Genomic DNA, 20003 nt, shown 5'->3' with positions numbered 1-20003 from the left:
ACACACACACACACACACACACACACACACACAATAGCTCTGTTGTGTTTTAAAAACACGATATACCCTTAAGCCAAGCAGTGTTTATTCCAGTCCACAGTGCATGTGCATTCTATGGTGGGGAAATTATGGCTTTCCCCCAAATCACTATAGTAGATATATTACTAAGTGTAAATATATAACAAACGTCTTTGGAAATCAAGTGCTATGTTTATCTCTGTGTAATGAAGCCGTCAGTGTAACCTGTATTTATTGAGCCACAAGTAGGTTATAAAACTTGCACTAATGAATGTAAGTAACTCAGCTCTCATAAACAAAGGAAGTAATTAGCATTTGGTTCAGACCCAGTGAAGCCAAATTACACATGCTCTAAGGATTATCTTAATAGTTCCAAAACGCCGCCACTTACAGCTCTAAGTGTTTCAAAACTATGAACCCAACGTAAACCGTGTTCAGTGTATAACATAGATGTGTCTCTGAGAAATAACCATTCGATTTCCTGCACACATTCATTCTTGCTGTACAGATCAGGGACCCCATATCCAGTTCAGAACATCTGAAATGTGCCGTAGACATGTGTCTTCTCTTATGAGAACACTGTGTCTACAGAAGACAATTTCCTATTGCCCTGCACTAAATTTCAGAATCTCCCCTGATAAATAATGCTATAAATTACAACTCTGTGTGGCTGCCCTAGAATTATTAGCAACAGATATCGGGTACTTCTGGGTTAAATATGCAACCATGTTCATTCCTAAGAACTTAAAAATGATTCATTGGAGAAACATTATCTGAATTCCAAGTGACCTACCTGTGAATAAAATGTAAGAAAAATAAGAGCCCATTCTGTATCAGAAAAGGCCTAGCTACTGATAGCTCCTGTATAATACAAAGGTTGCCAAATCCAGGCTGATGACCTATTTATTTAAAGCAAATTTGATTCAGGAAAATTCCAGTACACAGTAATTGGGACAGCACTTAGAATTCATCTTAATATAATAGCAGCTGTCCATAGTGAATTGAACTTTTTTTCATCACCCCATCTTGTTTGCTTACAATTTAAATGAGGAATCATAGCATGTGTCACCAAAAGGTCAGATGGCTTTCTGGCCTGTGCATGCAATTCCCAATTTATAAATGACTGTGTTCAAAACGTTGGCTTCTACAAGGATTATTTACAACACAAAACATTTTTCCATGGCACTCACCTTCTAAAAATGCTAGCTTTAGCCCTGGGGGCCACATGTGAGAAGCGATTCCTCTTGTCTTTGTAGACCAGTCAAATCAGTATGTGTTTTGGGGTCCCCAAGACCACCCCTGTGTTTGATGACTTGCTAGGAAAACTCAACAGGACTCAGCGTAGAGTCATAATCATTGCTAAGATTTATTACAGCAAAAGGACACAAAGCAAATTCAGCAAAGGAAAAAGGCACATGGGGTGCAGTCTGGGGGAACCAGGCACAAGCTAAGGAAAGTCCACTCCCAGGGAATCATACAGGATGACCTTCACCCCTCCAGCAATGAGTTGTGACAAGAGGGGTAAACTGTTGTCTGTCTGAAAAGCTCATCCAAGCCTGGGGGCCAAGAATTTTTACTGGGGGCAGGTCCCCTGGGCACCATTGCCTGGCAGGCACCATACCTCCAGACCACCAGAAAGAAAGCAGGTGTCCAGCAGCAGCTATGGTGTTTGTACAAAAAGCAGAGGCTCCGTGTTCCCCTCTTATTAAGGAGTGGGGGAACCCCTCCTGAAATCCAAGTTTCCAGATGCCACTCAGGGGCCAGCCTTGCCACTAGGCCTTTCTAGGGCGTTCGTCTCAGAGCTGCAGTGTTAACTCTTCTGCACAATATGTCTTCAAGCTGTTTCTGTGGGAGAGAGCGTTCTTAGTTCTATTAGGCATGTCCTTTGCTCGCCAAGCGCCAGCCCTAAACACATCATCTTTTCCTAAACACATCATCTTTTCCTCCCGCCTTGATCCTAATATCAGGGGGTGGCCTGGATCATCTCCTCTGATGATAAGAGCGAGGATTTAAGAGACGGCCTCAGGACCCACCTCCTTGCCTCTGTGCTCATACAGCTACCACGGTTGTAAATCTGGGGAGTGTACCTCCTCCAGGGCTGCCCCTCCTGGCAGCATCTCCCACCCAGTCACCCATCAACCTGCCCCATTTGTCCCCCGGCTTTCTTGCTTCAAAACCCTTTTTATTTTCCTCAAGGGACTAAGAAAAGCAAACACAACAGGAAACATGAATTTTTGCAGTAGTTTATACATCTAACTGTTTGCGATGTATTGCATTGTCCTTTTACTATATCCCTTCCATTCCATATATGTTTTTATTTTAACATCTTTATTGGACTACAATTGCTTTATAATGTTGTGTTACTTTCTGCTGTATAAAAGACTGAATCAGCTATATGTATACATACATCCCCATATCTCCTCCCTCTTGCGTCTCCCTCCCACCCTCCCTATCCCACCCCTCTAGGTGGTCACAAAGCACCGAGCTGATCTCCCTGTGCTATGCGGCTGCCTCCCACTAGCTATCTGTTTTACATTTGGTAGTGTATATATGTGAGGTCGAGAACAAAGAAACGTCAGTCCTCCTGGAGTTTGGAGCCCAGCGTGGTGGCACGTAGTGGCATTCTTCTTCACCACCCTGGAGGCTCTCTGAAACCCCTCCTTTTGGATTTTAATGGTGGCTTCACTACACAGTCATGGTTGATTAAATCCTTAGGCATTGGTGATTAATTCCACCTCCAGAACCTTTCTCCTCCTTCTGGACATTAGGGCATACTAGGAAACCAGTTTTGCTGCACATCCTTCTGCCTCTCTCATCCGGCTTCTCTGATATCCTAGAGAAAAACCTATAAGCGTGTCACCTGTCCCTCTCCGTGAATGAAGGAAGGAAGGAATAAGTGAATGGAAGAGAGAAATAATAAGCCAAGTCTGTGATGGAGGGCACACCTGCTTTGGCAAATTTGTCTAAAGTCTGAGCAGATGTTAGGTCTCAGGACAGGTACTGGCCAGTGTTGGGTAACAAAGGACTTGAGCAGGTCAAGTAAGTGGCTTCAGCACCGGGAAATTTTATGTGATGCCAAGGAAAGCACTGAGCCTGGTTGGACCGGCGCTGTGGTTGGGAGCCGTTTCAAATCCTGGGTCACCTGCCACCTGATCGCCCTGGTTGCTCAGCCTGTCAGTGAAAATTAAAACGGTACTGACCTCGCAGGGCGTGTGTGAGAGTGAAGTGAGATAAAAGTGCCGTGAACTCAGCAGAGCGCCTGGTTTGTTGTGATAGCGATGATGATGGGATGATGGTCCTGATGACGACGATCATGATGATGTCATGGGAGGGGCACACGCGTAGAAGTCAGGCGCATCTGTGCACCTCTCAGCACCTGTGTTTTGCGATGAACCATCATGATTCCCAAACCTGTCTGAGCCGCAGCCCCTCCCCACCTTTGAACTTGGAACGTTGCTTGGGAAATTAGATGAGATAATACAGAGGAACAGTCCATCAGTGCCTGGCATGGAAAAGGCATTCAATGAATGTGCGTTGTTATTTTTAATCCCACTTTTGCAGTGTTATTGAATTTCCTTTTTCTATTTAGTTTTAACAGCCTGAGGGTATTCAGTTAATTTTCTTAAAAGTAAAGCCTTCCACTAGCATAGCGTTACTCCGTTTCTTTATGTGACTGATGCTTGCCTATGTCAGTGTACTGTTCCTAGCTCCTCTGTTAAAGGAAGGAATGACTGGGGGGAAAATTAGGGCAGATGGATTGGAAGGGGATTGCCAGCGTGTGATTAAATTCTATTAAACATGAGCTTACACCTGGCAGGTGACAATGGGCCATTAAGTGCACTGTGTCCCCAGAAGCAGCGGTAACTCAGGGATGCCCCAGAGCCGTCTCAGCTGTGCATTTTGCTGTCTCCAACAGGGTAAAGGTGATGAAAGGCATGAACATCATTGGGGTGAGAGCCAGCAGCCCTTCCGTGTGGGAGGTTAAGAAGAGCACGGATTATGCTGGGAAGTACACACCAGCTGTCATCGTTTGTCAGAAGAAATCAGCTGGCTCGGAAAACAGGTGAGTCCCAGTGGCCTGCCATATATTCAGATTAGCTGCAACGATGGCCTCTTTTTTCCCAAATTTGCTGACAGCCACTTTCACCGCGGTTTGCACTCGGGGAGCGTCGTCTGTATTATTAGTGCTTCCAGGTGAGATGGATAGAATCCTTTACTTGGAAAAAGGTGGGCTATTATTCACAGTGGACCTACTTACAATCCCAGCACAGTTCCCGGTCACCTGCAGGGACTACTCCATGCAAATGGAATTTTATCTCGAAATGATGTTCCACTGCAACACGGCCTCTTTCTATTCCAGATGATTAGGTAAAACGAAAAGCCTGGGCATTTCTGATAAAATGGCCCATTTCGCAAGTGTTTCAAACAAGAGTTTGTTGTAAAACAAAACAAAACAAAACACCCAGAGCTCGTAGATCTCGTGGCACACAAAGGTGCCTTTCACATTTGCCATGTCGATTTAAGTATAACGCGTGGATTGCATTTTGTGCTGGGATTTTCTGATGGACCTGTGAATGATCTGCTGTGGAATTATAGGGAATTGTGACTCTGTCTCTGATACCCACCAAGTTAGAAACAGTCTATTCACAGCTGGGCAGAGACTTGGAAACTCAGTGGTTCTTGATTTATTTCTGTTTCCAAATCCTCATTTGTGGCTCCAGAATATTTCCGATCGGTTTTTCCCACTTTTAGGTTGGTTGATTTTTGCTCTTTAACTTTATAGCTCAATGTTTGGAAAATATTTATTTTCCATTATTTATTCTAATATAGAGGTCGTGAATCTCAGCTGATGGCTATTCTGCTTTTGGGGGGTTTATTTTCAAAGAGCACTGGATGCCAGTTTGGGGGTGATGTGATGTGGATTTCGCTCTGTGCTCCGTTTCATGTGGGTGCTCTGGGTTTCGGGTTATCAACTGTCAAGCTCTGGCCTGTGACTTTGCTTTTGTGAGCAGTGTTTCAAGATGTTTTTCTTGAAGATTTGCTCGTAGAGCAAATGAGAGGGGAAAAGAAGAAGTCTGTATCTGAGTTCTGCCCCAAATGTTTACATAGTGATGCTGTGCCACACGGAGTACCTTCACGAGCTTACAAATAAGCTCACTTCCAAAGGCGTCTGTGCCAGTGATACGATTTGGGAGATAAGATGCCACCTCCATGAAAGGTTTCCTTTGTGTTGGGAAGTTAGCAAAAATTAGGAAGGATAGATAGATAGGCAGATAGGTAGGTAGCTCGGTAGATAGATAATGATAGGTAGACGAGATGGATATAGATAGATAGATAGATAGATAGATAGATAGATAGATAGATGATAGATGGATAGATTCTATCTATTTTACTCTTCTTTACCAGAAAGAGTAGGGGGGATTTGGGAGAAGTCTCAACCAACGTGCTGATTTTCCCTCGTGTTTCTTCTTGCTATTTCCTCTGTGGGTTAGTGGGAGTAGTAGTGATTGTAGTGTTACGTATGAAATGCAGAGAGATTTGAACCGTTTTGAAACATTTTATTAAATTTCTGGCTAAGTCTGTAACGGTATCTTCTTTAAGAAACAAATTCCCCGAATGGACTATCAACCTAGTCCTTCAAAGGTCTGGCATCAGCATGCCATTCACTATGGAGAACATTCCTTATCCCTTTGTAGATTCTGAAGTCAGTTTTCTATTTCCTGCTGTGGGTCTAGATGATGGAAGAAGCATATGTACACTCACAGACATACACAAACACACATATGTATGTCTATGTATGTAATACATGTGTACGTGTATATATAGAATACTATATGTATGTGCATATACAGTACATTATGTGTCTTCGTAATACATCATATATGTATACATAGTATACATATAGTATATATATACATAGTTTGTGTATACAGAGCATATATATGATATAGGTGTTTAACTATGTGCCTATATACACATGTACATTTTTATGTGATTTATGTACTCACGTGTGTTGATGCAGAGGTTTATTCTCTTTTTTTGGAATCCAGTTCTTACACTGCAGCCAGGAAGGCTTTTGCTTAATGAGGAAGCTGTGGAATGCAAGCTCTTTTAGTTGGGGAACCATGTCGGTCTGGTTGGTAGCTGTTTGCAGTCCCTACAGCAGCATCTGGGACACATGAGGCTCTCCATAAATATTTGTTTACTGATGTTCTAGAATTAGACTGTATCTCTGTTACTCTATGTATAATGATGCAAATCTGTACGTACACGTACTGAATGGCCTCTGATACACCTGTTCAAAGAAGTAAGGTGCACAACAGCGTCTATATTAATGCCCCATTTGGGGAAAACCCAGAGAAGAATACTTTTTGAGCAAAGGGGCTAGCAGCTGTGATTTCTACTGGAGGAGCTGGCAAGTTGGGGGAGGGTGCTGAACGTAAATTACTTTTTACTGCGAGCCATTTGGACTCTGATTTGTTTTTTACTATGTGCATGTATTACCACTTAATATAATGTATACAGTTAAAATAGACTTTTTTGAATGCGATATATTCATTTCTATGTTCAACCTTTATCCTCACTTCAAAATTGTTTATTTCGCTTCTGTCTTTGTGGAATTAAATACAGAAGAATCATGCTCCACTCTTTGGGATAGCGAACCGACCGGGAGAAGATCTGTTTCTCTTTTCTCTGAAGGATAATTGGAAAACGTATTATGGAGTGGATGTTTTCACATTAGTAGGTTTTGCTTCAGAAGCTGTTTTGCTTTATACATTCTTCCCACTCTCTTTGACTTTCAGTTATTCTCAAAAAGTCAGAATCAGATCATCGGGATGCAAAAAAGGGAGCCTTAATGAGCTTGAGAGTCATGGATTGTGTATTGCTAATAATTCACCATGGGTTGTGAAGTTGCCTTAAGGAAGCTAAGTCCCTGTGACAGGTGTAATTTTATGGATTAAGGAGACACTTGTGCTAGTGATGAACTCAACAGGAGTGAGTGAAGATTCTTATCTAAGTTGAAATGCATCCTTTGCTTTTTGAAGAACTTTGTTTTTGTTTTTGTTTTTGTTTTTGTTTTTTTTGCGGTACGTGGGCCTCTCACTGTTGTGGCCTCTCCCGTTGCGGAGCACAGGCTCCGGACGCGCAGGCTCAGCGGCCATGGCTCACGGGCCCAGCCGCTCTGTGGCATGTGGGATCTTCCCGGACCGGGGCACGAACCCGTGTCCCCTGCATCGGCAGGCGGACTCCCAACCGCTGCGCCACCAGGGAAGCCCAGAACTTTGGTTTTTGAAAGCCTTATCATCACAGTATTAATATCTGTATGTTACCCACAGCTATCAATCAGATCTGTTTTGACTAAGCATCGCCAGGAAATATTATGGAACAGAAGGAGGATAACTAACTATGCTCCATCCATCAAATTCCATTTGACGTTTTCTGAATCCTGCTCACTGTTAGAGCACTATGGAAACTTAGATAAATGTGTAACAAAAGTCATGTACTTTTTATTTCTTTGCTCTTCTCTGCACAGATGAGCGTTTTCCAGAGTTTGCCACAGTTGCTACTTAAATGATTTTAGGGGGTACAAAGAAATGGGGTCAAATAAACTTGAATGACAGAAACATATGTGCTTTCCAGTTCTCCAGCAAGACTACTGATTGAAGAGCAATTCTTCTCTTTTAGGGGCTAATATGTCTATAAAATCTCTATCCTTTGTTAATAGATTGTAGACAAGCAAGAGTACATAGTTTGATTTAATCCTTTTTCATAATTATCTGTTGATAATCCTTCATACTATACCACTTTTCCATTTATTTATAGGTAATTTTGTTACCGAGTTCAAGCTCGGCCCGCGCGCCACACGACAGACCAGTAAATTGACAGATGGGTTGTTGGGGAAAGGGATAGTGACTTTATTCGGAAAGCCAGCAGACCGAGGAGACAGTGGTCTAGTGTCCCAAAGAACCATCTTAACCCGAGTTAGAATTCAGCCTTCTTTTATACTAAAAGGGGAGGGGTGTGGCTGGTTGCTCCACACTTCTTGGTGCCGGAATCCTTTGTTCTTGCAGCTGTCCATGTTTCTGTAAACCTTACACTCTGTTCTGCAACTTTTTATCTCTATACGAATGGAAAAGTGTTATACCTTTAAAGGTCAGAGCCTTGAGAATGGGCTATCTTGTATATTTCAGGTTCTAGGCAAATTCTTAACTTGTAGCAAAAGCAATAGAATACAGAGGTTAAAGTAAAAGAAAGAGATACAATATGGATTCAGATTTGTTTTTCCCCATTACAACATGTTTCATTTTAAAACAAATATAGCTTAAGTAGTAACATGAGGTGCCATAAATAAAAAGTAATATTTAAAGTATACAGAGATAAGATTACAATCGTGAATGTATGTTCAGAAAAATGTATGCTGGCATGATAAATCCATCTCATAATACATTTGTTAGGATTAGGTTTGATTATTTAATAAGAGTGACTTAACAAAAAAAAGTGACTTAAAGTAAAAGTTTATTTCTCTGTCACATAGAAGAAGCCCTGACGTAGGCAGGCCATGGCTGGCATGGCAACTCCTCAGTGCTGTCAGGGCCCCAGGCACCTATCTTTCTTTAACACAATATTAATGCATGGCTTTTATCCTCATAGATTAATATGGCTGCTGGAGTGCCAGTCATCACATCTGCATTGCAGGCTAAAGAAAACGGGCAGAAAAGAGCCTTCACCACTGGATCAGTTCCTTTTAAGGAACTTTTCTAGAAACTCATGCCAACCCCCAATACTCTCCTGCCTCTCATTGGTCAGGACTTAATCACATGGCCACACCAGACTTCAGAGGGAAGTGAGAAACATTATGTATTACAGGCAGCGGTATACTTAACTCAGAATCAGTTTTCTGCTCCAAAGAGAAAAGCAAACTGGATGGGTTGGGGAACCAGAAACCTTGATCTCAGAAATCTATAAAGAATAAATGTTGTGGGGTTTCCAATAGGATGATGGAAAGAGCATGGTACCTAACTATCTCCTTCATTCTACCAGGTTCCCATGGAAATTTCCAGTGAAATATAATAAGGGTGTGAAGATCCACATTAGCAATGCACTGGGAAAGTTATGATTACAAACTAGTATGTATAAAACAAACTATTATGTTTAAAATAGATAAACAACAAGGTCCTATTGTATAGCCCAGGGAACTATTAATGTATTAAATCCTGTAATAAACCATAATGGGAAAGAGATAATAACAATTTTGTTTATCAATAAATATGGGACAGGGAAAATTTAGAAGATATTCAATCAGGTTGTTGCCCGTGCTTGTTAAGTACATTTAATATATTAAATATCCTGTAATAAACCATATTCATATATATCTGAATCACTTTGCTGTGCACCAGAAACTAACACACCATTATAAATCACTATACTCCAATTAGATAAATAAGAAAAGTTATCATGTGTATGTTAGAAACATAGAGAAGTATTTGTGAAAACTGCAGGACTGGGTTGAAGGAGGATGAAAAGATTGCCAATCTTAATTGTGCATTAAAAAGAAAAGGACCAGGAATGTGAGTGGAGGATACCCAGGCATTAAAAAAGAAAAAATCAGGCCTACCTCCTAATATCGCCAGTAGGTGCTGGTACAGGTGAGCATGGACATGTCAAAGCCAGCAAGGTTTCCTCTCTGGACCAGTAGCAATAAAAGGCCGTTACTGGGTGAGGAACACACCTTTGGAGCAGATACCCAAACAGGCAGAAAACCCATAGGCATATGAAAATATAACCATAAGAATTTGGGGGAAAACTCTTAAATATCAGAGACAAAGACAGAACTTTGTGCATGAAATAGAGATGATTTTAAGCATTGATCAGTGGTCTCAGATTCAAAATGAGCATGGTATCATCAAAGACAGAGGAAGCCAGCAAGGAGAAGAAGCCGTGTGAGATAAAGATGGGGTGAGAAACTCAATGTCTATTGGATTTGCTGCTGTAGAAAATGAAATCAGTGAACTTGAGAGAAAACTATTTAGGAGAAAGAGAACCTTCAGAAGACAATGAGAAAGAGGTGAAAATAAGAGAAACACCTGAAAACCAATCAAGCAAGAGTATATAGAAAGAATGACCACAGGAACAGCTGGAGATTACCTGGTTACCATAAGATTCGGCAGTACTAGCTCTACACCTAAGAGAACTGAAAGCAAATGTCCACACATGTGAACACACAAGTTCACAGCAGCATTTGTCATATATACATATAAAAATAGATGAGTGGGCAAACATGTGATCTATTCATGCAATGGAATATTATTTGGCAATAAAAAAGGGAGAAGTGCTGATAGATGCTACAACATAGATGAACCTTGAAAACATGGTACTACATAAAATAAACCAGACAAAAAAGACCATCCATTGTATGATTCTGTTTATACATGATGTCCAGAAGAGGCAAATTTTTAGACACAGTAGCTTGGTGGTTACCTGGGGAGGGGAAAATGGAGAGATTCTGGTCATGGATATGAGGTTTCTTTCAGAAGTAATAAAAATATTCTAAAATTAAATAGTGCTGACGGTTGTTCAACTAAAAACCACTGGATGGTAAACATTAAAATGGTGACTTTTATAGCATATGAATAATATCTTGATAAATCTGTTAAGAAAATCAGTTGATTACAAAAGGGCCTAGGAGATAATACCAATTTTGTTTATCAATAAATATAGGACAGGGAAAGTTTAGAAGATATTCAATCAGGCTGTTGTCTATGATGGCGATATTACTTGTATTTTTGAAAAGTCCCATAGTGAACATAGATTTTTTTTTTAATTAGGAAAAGATAAGATATGGAAAACAAACAATAAATAAAGTTATAATGCAGCGTGGCTGGGAAGATTGTTTAATAGAGTCTGGACATCTGTCCTTGTCCTTGCCGAGTGGCATACTGACAATTTTGGGATGCTTAATTCATCTGCTGACTTGTCCAAATTTGAAGCCAGAAAGATCTGGCCTTTTTTTTGGTTGTTGTTCTGGGCAAAAATTACTCGTAATGGAGATATTATAGATTGTTTTAAAATGTTCGGTTTTGCTTTAGAAAGCAGTTTTAATGATTGCAATTTACTGCTGCTTGACTCAGGATAACAGATCGAGTGATGGAAAAAAAAAGATCTTGAGGTTTTTAATTAATATAATAATTTGATTAGAGGTATTTTCTAGCAATCTGTCTTCAGCAAGACAGTTCAGCTCTATGGACATCCGGAACCTGAGTTTGATAACAACAAAACCTGAGACAATGGTATAAAGTTATCAAAATGTTATGTCTTTCCTGTGGTGAGTGGGATTTTTCTGATGCCTTAAATGCTTTCAGTATCCTTATCAATGGCTCTTACGGATTATAATAGTCATACATATTACCATCTGAAAGATAATGCCTTCACAGAGAGTAGGGAGAGAATGGGTGTAGGATTCAGGAAATCTAATATTCATTTCTCATTTTTATGCTAGTAGCCATCTCACATTTCACCAGAGACGGAACAAGGGGCAAAACACCCTGTTCTGTACCATCGGCCCCAACAATGTCAGTCTTCGTTGGACTGTTGTGAGACTCTTAGATAATCTTACATGTGAACAGACAAACTTTGAAATAATCAAGAACATCAGTTCATTTCTGGATTGGGTTGTTTGTTTTTTTGTTATTGAGCTGCATGAGCTGCTTATAAATTTTGGAGATGAATCCTTTGTCAGTTGCTTCATTTGCAAATATTTTCTCCCATTCTGAGGGTTGTCTTTTGGTCTTGTTTATGGTTTCCTTTGCTGTGCAAAAGCTTTTAAGTTTCATTAGGTCCCATTTGTTTATTTTTGTTTTTATTTCCATTTCTCTAGGAAGTGGGTCAAAAAGGATCTTGCTGTGATTTATGTCATAAAGTGTTCTGCCTGTTTTCCTCTAAGAGTTTGATAGCGTCTGGCCTTACATTTAGGTCTTTAATCCATTTTGAGTTTATTTTTGTGTATGGCGTTAGGGAGTGATCTAATCTCATACTTTTACATGTACCTGTCCAGTTTTCCCAGCATCACTTATTGAAGAGGCTGTCCTTTCTCCACTGTACATTCCTGCCTCCTTTATCAAAGATAAGGTGACCATATGTGCGTGGGTTTATCTCTGGGCTTTCTAGGGGGAAGGGTAAGCTGTGACAAAGCGAGAGAGAGGCATGGGCATACATACACTACCAAACGTAAGATAGATAGCTAGTGGGAAGCAGCCGCATAGCACAGGGAGATCAGCTGGGTGCTTTGTGACCGCCTGGAGGGGTGGGATAGGGAGGGTGGGAGGGAGGGAGACGCAAGAGGGAAGAGATATGGGAACATATGTATATGTATAACTGATTCACTTTGTTATAAAGCAGAAACTAACACACCATTGTAAAGCAATTATACTCCAATAAAGATGTAAAAAAAAAAAAAGAAAACTTTTTAATATGCATCTTATAAAAAAAAAAGAACATCAGTTCAAGAAAACCCATCTATTAATTGTCCTTAAGTTGTTAATATGACTACATAGTATATGCAGCACACATACCCAAGTCCTCCTAGATATGAGAGGTTATACTTTATTTCCATAGCCTAACCGACAGTTTCTCAAAGTACCAGATGAATTACATTAGTTGTACATGGAGTCTGTATCAAGTATGAACAAAGGTTTCCCATTGCCTTTATTCTTTTTTTATATTTTATATTGGAGTATAGTTGATTTACAATGTGTTAGTTTCAGGTGTACAGCATAGTGATTCAGTTATACATATACGTGTATCTGTTCTTTTTCAGATTGTTTTCCCATATAGGTTATTACAGACTGTTGAGTAGAGTTCCCTGTGCTCTACAGTAGGTCCTTGTTGATTATCTACTTTATATCTAGTAGTGTGTATACGTTAATCCCAAACTCCTAATTTATCCCTCCCCCCACCTTTCCCCTTTGTTTTCTAAGCCTGTGAGTCTGTTTCTGTTTTGTAAATAAGTTCATTTGTGTCATTTTTTAAGATTGTCTTTACATTTAGAATTTGTCAGAAGCATTTCCATTCAAGTTTGTTTTAATCACTTCTGCATTAGGGATACAACAGACAAAGGTATTGTTTCCAATACAACAAGATATCATTTCTCCTAATCGTATTGGCAGAAAAAGAGATGCAAATAATAAAATGTTTTTCTGAGAATAAGGGAGAACACAGAATCCTTATACACTGTTGGCGGAATTATAAAATGGTTTGTCCTCCTTGGAGAGACACTTATCAATACCTGACTATTGACTTTTTAAAAAAAAAATTATTGAAATATAGTTGATTTACAATGTTGTGTTGGTTTCAGGTGTACAGCAACGTTATACATATATATAAATATTTATATTCTTTTTTTACATCCTCTTCCATTATAGGTTATTACAATATATTGAGTGTAGTTCCCCGTGCTATACAGTAGGTCCTTACTCACAGACATAGGAAATAAACTTACGGTTACCAAAGGGGAGGGGGAGGGATAAATTAAGAGTTTGGGATGAAAATTTACACACTACTGTATATTAAATAGATAACCAACAAGGATCTACTGGCTACTGACTTTTAAAACATGCATCCACGTGACCCTAAAATGACAGGTCTAGGTACCTCTCCTCCAGATGAAAGCTTAGCCGTGGATATGGAGGGATGTGCACAAGAATGTTCATGGCTGCATTAAAAAAAAAATAGCTAACTGTTGAAAGCAACCTGAATATCCATCAAAAGGTGAATTGATTTAAAAATGATACATTCATATAATTGAGACTTATGCGGCAACTGTGAAGAATTGCCTACATGTAGTGATTAATGTTTATCGACATTAATTTTGTTACCAACTAGGGTTCTTAGCCTTCCTTAATGAATAGAAATTGATAAGAGATACAGGGAAGGCTTTATTGGGGCCCCTGCTGCAGCAGTGGGGAGCGAGAACAAGGGACAGGTTCTCTTGTTCACTCCTTGAGGGGGGGCGAGCTTGTTCCTTATCTGGGGTGAGGGTAGGCGTGGGTCCAGGGGTTGGGGCAGAGGCGTGGCTTAGGAGGTCTGCCCACCCCTCTCGTGGCGTTGAGTGCAGGGGGCATGCGCAGTGCCCTGCTTTTGCTCCCGACACCCCGTTTTTGCTCCTGGCCCTTCAAAAGTGGCAGTTGGGTTTTTGGTGTTTTTGTATCTTTTTGTCCATAATTTGCTCCAACTGCTCATGCCGAGCGGTTATTTTTAGTCCCTTATAGTTTCTTTGTATTTTGTTGCTGGAGGAGAGGTTTGTCCAGCTGCAAGCAGTGCAGCAGAGGGCCCCAGGTCCCTGTTCCCAGCCTGTCTCAGTTTGACCTGAAAATGTAATGTTAAGGGGAGTGGGAAACTTGAGTAATAACATGTACAGTATGATAGCACTCTAGGAATTCTAAAAAGAGACCCACAGAAAAACGCTGAAATAATACAGATATGAACGGGATGAGACATGGCTGCTACTTAAAAGACCAGCATTTGAAAGACAACCCAGAGGAAGGTGTGCAAGGATGTCTCGCAGGCATCCTGGGAGAGAGCGCTTTAAGATCTTCCTAAAATAGCATTTGAGTGTGTCCCAGGAAATGTAAGCTTATTTGTATCACTCCCATTAGAAACATACAGACTAGGAAAGGAAGCGGTGATCGTTCAAGCAGATGGCATTACAGTGAAGGAGAGCTATGAGCCCAGTTCCCTATGAAATTATACCCCAGGCTGACTCATTTTCCACTTCCTGACACGCATACAATCCCATTAGGCAGTCTCACGGGGAAGTGTGAGGTTTGCCTTAATTTACCTTTGTGTTGCTTTACTTTTATTACATCCATATATTTGGTATTTAACATCTCCCATTTCCAAGTAGACCACCAAGTATAGAATTAAATTATTTAGCACCCACTTTCAGCGGGTAACAGCAGTGAGTTACCGCTGCACATCTTTACTGGGGAAATTGCCTTTGCTTTGGGTAGGATCTCCAGGGCGCTGTAATAAAAAACACCGACTGTTTTTTCTGCTAGAGCTACACCAATGCAGCATAAATAATAACCTAATAGCGACAGTAATTGTATGATGCCACTTGCTGGTGTTCATCAGAATACTTCGTAAACACTCTCCAGGGTCATAGATCATGGCTAATGTTGAGTTGCCCTGGGCTTGTGATTTCACAAAGCATCTTCATTCATTGGAATGACCAAAAATATCGGCAGAAATAGCTGATGTGATATGTGAACATCCCATCGAGAAAACCATGGGCTTAATATTTGTCTTCATGCAAATTTCTGAACTTGAAACTTCAGTGAATGTGTGTGTGTGTGCACAAGTGTGTGTGTATGTGTGTGTTTACAGCCATGGATACATAGCCCTTAGGGTCCTTCCTTCCAAACATGGAAAACATTACCAATAAAAGTCCTACAGGAAAAAGCACGTCTATATCTATATAAATTGGTATCTGTATATCTGTATATCTTTATCTCTGTCTCTGTATTTACGTATATATCCATATCTATAACTTAACTATACATGTCTATATTTATAATTACATATGTATGCATAATATATATGCACAATGCAAAATATAAAATTATTTTAATTTTAAAAGGCTCATGAGCTTTTGTAGTCATATTTGTTTTGGTAAGTCTCCACTGCAAAAAAAAGGTGCACACAAAAATACAAAAAAAAAAAAAAAAAAAGGGGCTTCCCTGGTGGCACAGTGGTTGAGAGTCCGCCTGCCGACGCAGGGGACACGGGTTCGCGCCCCGGTCCGGGAAGATTCCACGTGCCGTGGAGCGGCTGGGCCCGTGAGCCATGGCCGCTGAGCCTGCGCGTCCGGAGCCTGTGCTCCGCAACGGGAGAGGCCACAACAGCGAGAGGCCCGCGTACCGCAAAAAAAAAAAAAAAAATGTCGCACAGATTTCCGCATACCTTAGATATTTTTGAGAGTGAGGGCCAAGTTCTTTGCGGAAGTCCGTTTTTGGATCATGTAGCTCCATGTCATCCTCCATGACAGTCCTTTGCTGTCAGCACCCTGCCAAGCGTCTCGAAATCCCCAGGTTTCCCCGGTGTGCTTGGCTTGCTGAAGCAAATGCTGTAATTGGATCATCTATTTCTTGAAAGCCTGGGGAGCAGTTTAGAAAGATAATAGTATTTCATGGAACATTAAAAAAAGAAACAAAAGAAAAAATTATGGGATCCATCCAGAGAAGCTTTATTTACTGTCTAACCGTGAAAAGCATCACCTTGTTTCTTATGTTCTAAAAATTTCACTCTGAAAAAAAAAAAAAATTTCACTCTGATTATTGTTCTCTTGGATGGGATGTCTTCTTTTAAGTGTCTGTGTTTTGGATTTGCTATCATTTCTGAATGCACCTTTCTCTGGCAGCCCTCATCTTCCATGCTGTGTGCCAGTTCAAGGAGTCTCTTTGGTCACTTTTTAGTCTTTTAACCCTGGTGATTGATTTTGTCAGCAGTTAGCCTGGTGGACTTTCACTTCTTAGGAATGGTACTTGAACTGAGACATAGTTAGAAAAATTAGCAATAAGGGCATGGGACTTTATATTCCTACCTAGAGCTCTTTTAAAAAAAAAAAACAGGTTTTGTTATAAATCATATATCTTAAGCTTAACCCATTTTAAGTGTGCAGTTAAATGAGTTTTAGAAAATTTATTTTTTGGTCCAGCCATCATACCATCCAGTTTAAGAACACTTCCATCAGCAGAAAAAGTCCCTTTTTACCCATTTGCCATGAATCCCCACCTCTTCCCTAATTCCAGACAACCACTTGTCTCTTTTCTGAATCCATAATTTTGCTTTTTCCATAATAGCCCAAGTTGGAAATAACCCAGATGTGTATCAGCTGGTGAGTGGATTAAAAACAGTGCTACATTTTAGCAGTGGAATACTACATGGCAGTGAAAAGGAACTATCTCCTGGTGCATGAAAAAACGTGGATAAGGAACTCCCTGGCGGTCCAGTGGTTAGGACTCTGCGCTCTCACTGCCGAGGGCCCAGGTTCAGTCCCTGGTCGGGGAACTAAAATCCCACAAGCTATGCAGCATGGCAAAAAAAAAAAACCCCAAACAAAAACAACCTGGATAAATCTCAGAAGTATACTGAGAGGTAGGGGCCAGTCACGTGACAGGACACATTCTGTGAGTCCGCGTACAGGAAGTCCTCCTTACCACGGGTTCCACATCTGCAGATTCAACCAACTGCAGATCAAATATATGTATTTTTTTAATTTCAGAATTTTCCAAAAAGCAGAACTTGAATTTGCTCGCACCAGCAACTATTTACATAGCATTTACATTGTATTTACAACTCTTTATGTGACATTTACATGGCATCAGTTATAAATTATAAGTAACCTAGAGATGATTTAAAGTATATGGGGAGGATGTGCATAGATTATACACGAAGACGAAACACCATTGTGTATAAGGGAGTTGAGCATCTGTAGATTTCGGTATTTGGAGGTGAGGGTGGGAACTAATCCCCCAAGTTACTGAGGGGTGGCTGTATATACAATTTCTAGATCTCATTTTAAATTACTTGATTTTCAGCTTTTCACTGGGATCCACTAAGTTATCAGGCACCAGGTTACCTGAATTCTTTCTAAATTTATTTTCCCTTTCTTTTTATATAAACTTGCTCTTCTAGAAGTTTTAGAAAACTTCCTGTCAAAGGAAAACGTAGCTTCAGTTTAAATGTTCTGTAATCATCACGAGGAGAAATGACCCACTGACCGGCCATTCTAATTACAGGCAGCATTAAAAGCTTTCATCTCACTATTTTAAAGAGCTTTTGTTTCTTTAAACAAAAGATGCCAGTCAGTAAATGCAGGGGACTCTAGCTCTTTCATCTTTGTCATAAAGGTAGATCCAGTAAATACACCATAGAAATAAGATGCCTAGGATGACTCACACTGCAAGGTCAGTGACCCCTTTCCTATACTCTGAAGTCTGAAATATTTCAGAGGAAAAAAGTGTTGTTGTTTTTTTCAGTTGTGGGCAGAATACCTATAGAGGAAGGATGTAATTGTGTTAGGATCAATTTCACGATGTGCAGAAGTCATGTGGGACTCTTTAAACACACCAAGGTATTCTTTCAAGTCAGTCGACATCAGTTTCTGTCAAGGGTATTGTGTTTGTCTATAACCACTCACCGTTTTCCTCGTGGAACTCTTGAAGCCTGAGATACTTGCTAAATGTGGTTTTGATTACACACTCCTGGAGCTGAATGGAACGTGGATGAGAGCAGCATTTTGTGTGGTGTGTAGGTGCTTGTTATAACAAATCCTTACAGAGAAAACCTGTGTGAAGCCCTAGCAAAGAAATGAGACAGTATGGGTTCCTGAAGGGGCTGTGTGGAGAGAATGATTGTTAAATACCAGTAATAAGTTGGAATGAAGATGTTTGTCAACATACATGGCTTCATGGCTGTGTGCATAGATTTTTCTTTTACATCTGTCAAAATATTTTCCACTGTGATGCGGTATATGTGCTTCCTTAATAAAACCCTAAGAACGAAGCCTAGCAGCACGTCTGATAAGTACTGCGCTTTTAAATATACGTTAAGGGTGGAATATATTTTGAAATTTCTATTACAAATGCAGTGTGATATGAAGATCACTGTGACTTCTATTGCTGAAAAGTCACCGTCACCCCTACTTTGGTCGTTGCCTACATTTATTTTTGAAGGATATGCTAAATTTCAGTTCAAGGCTAGACAGATAGAACATTGATAGATAGATAGATGATAGATAGATAGATTTCAGTTCATGGCTAGCTAGAGAAATATATATATAAAGATGCATTTTTCCCATCCAAGATCCCTGAATTCCATCTCCATGGACACCAGATTAATAACCCTTCCTTAAAGTTTAGGTGTCTAAAAATGGGGTGAGACAAAAGGTTAGCATCTTTCTCTTCTCTTCACCCCCTCTCCACTTTCATTCCAAAAAATTCTGTGTGTCACACTGCTTTATTGCCTTCAAATGGTTTGTATCAATCATCGCGCGAATTAAAGTGGCCACTATCTACAAAAAAAAAAGTGGGGTGAGACATATTTCAAGGACAAAATATCTGTAACATGTTAAAGCCTAGACCGCTCTATACTGCATTTGAGAAAAGTCTATTTTAGTACAACTTCACGTGAGTATAATTGTAAACAATAGAAACTCTTCATAGAAGTTCCCATACAGAAAAGCAGTATATCTGTATGTGCCAAGATTTGTTAAAATGTTGATTAACCCTTTGGTCCTGTATTCTAGGAACTTACCCTAAATAATTCATCAGAAATATTAAGCATGGTCTTCACACTTTAATTAATAGTACAAATTTTAGAATCCACTAAACATTAAGGACAGGGGAATGATTAAAAAACTTGATCGTATTCCCATAGGAGAATGTGACAGGGCCAATAAAACGGTATTTTCAAGATTTATTGGTAAAAGAAAATGCTCTTAATTGACTGATATGTATACACATACATACAACATAGTCCAAAGGCTAAAAATGAAATTTCTATCACAACATTTTAATAACAGTGAGATTATGGGTGATATTTATTTTCTCTTCAATTCAGACCATACACCTTTTTTTTTGTTTTTTGAGAACCCAGCATGTGCTCGGTACTGTATTGTACATGGGTTCAATGCTAAACAAAACAGAATATCTGTTCTCATGGATCTTAAATCTGTCCTTCATTTGTTGACATTTGCCAGTCTTTACAATAAGCATAGATTACTTTTCTTAATTACGTAAAATATCGAGGTTTAATTCTTTTATTTTTATTCTAAACTTGCCATAGAGAAATACTCACATTTTCTTCAGGACTGAAACGAGGGCTGGCTTGAAGGGAGCTGTCAAGGAATTCATGAAATCGTTTACTCTCCTTGGAAAAAGAATTATCTTTGAAAAATGATTGCCTTCTGACTATCTTAGTAATTACGT

General features: G+C 39.9%; 1 protein-coding gene across 1 annotated transcript in view; it reads left to right on the top strand.

Moving 5' to 3' along the window:
• TMEM132D (transmembrane protein 132D) overlaps positions 1-20003 on the top strand; it is a 481047-nt gene that overhangs the window by 108416 nt on the left and 352628 nt on the right. The window contains exon 3 of the mRNA XM_029218452.1: positions 3935-4081. Within this exon, the coding sequence (XP_029074285.1) occupies positions 3935-4081 (147 nt within the window). The remainder of the gene's footprint in view (positions 1-3934; positions 4082-20003) is intronic.

Source organism: Monodon monoceros, unplaced genomic scaffold (genome assembly GCF_005190385.1).
Source record: "Monodon monoceros isolate NGI ecotype Baffin Bay Population unplaced genomic scaffold, NGI_Narwhal_1 Super_Scaffold_1, whole genome shotgun sequence".
Taxonomy (NCBI): Eukaryota; Metazoa; Chordata; class Mammalia; order Artiodactyla; family Monodontidae; genus Monodon; species Monodon monoceros.
The sequence above is the reverse complement of the archived record's forward strand: the minus strand, read 5'-3'. Positions and strand labels throughout refer to the sequence as shown.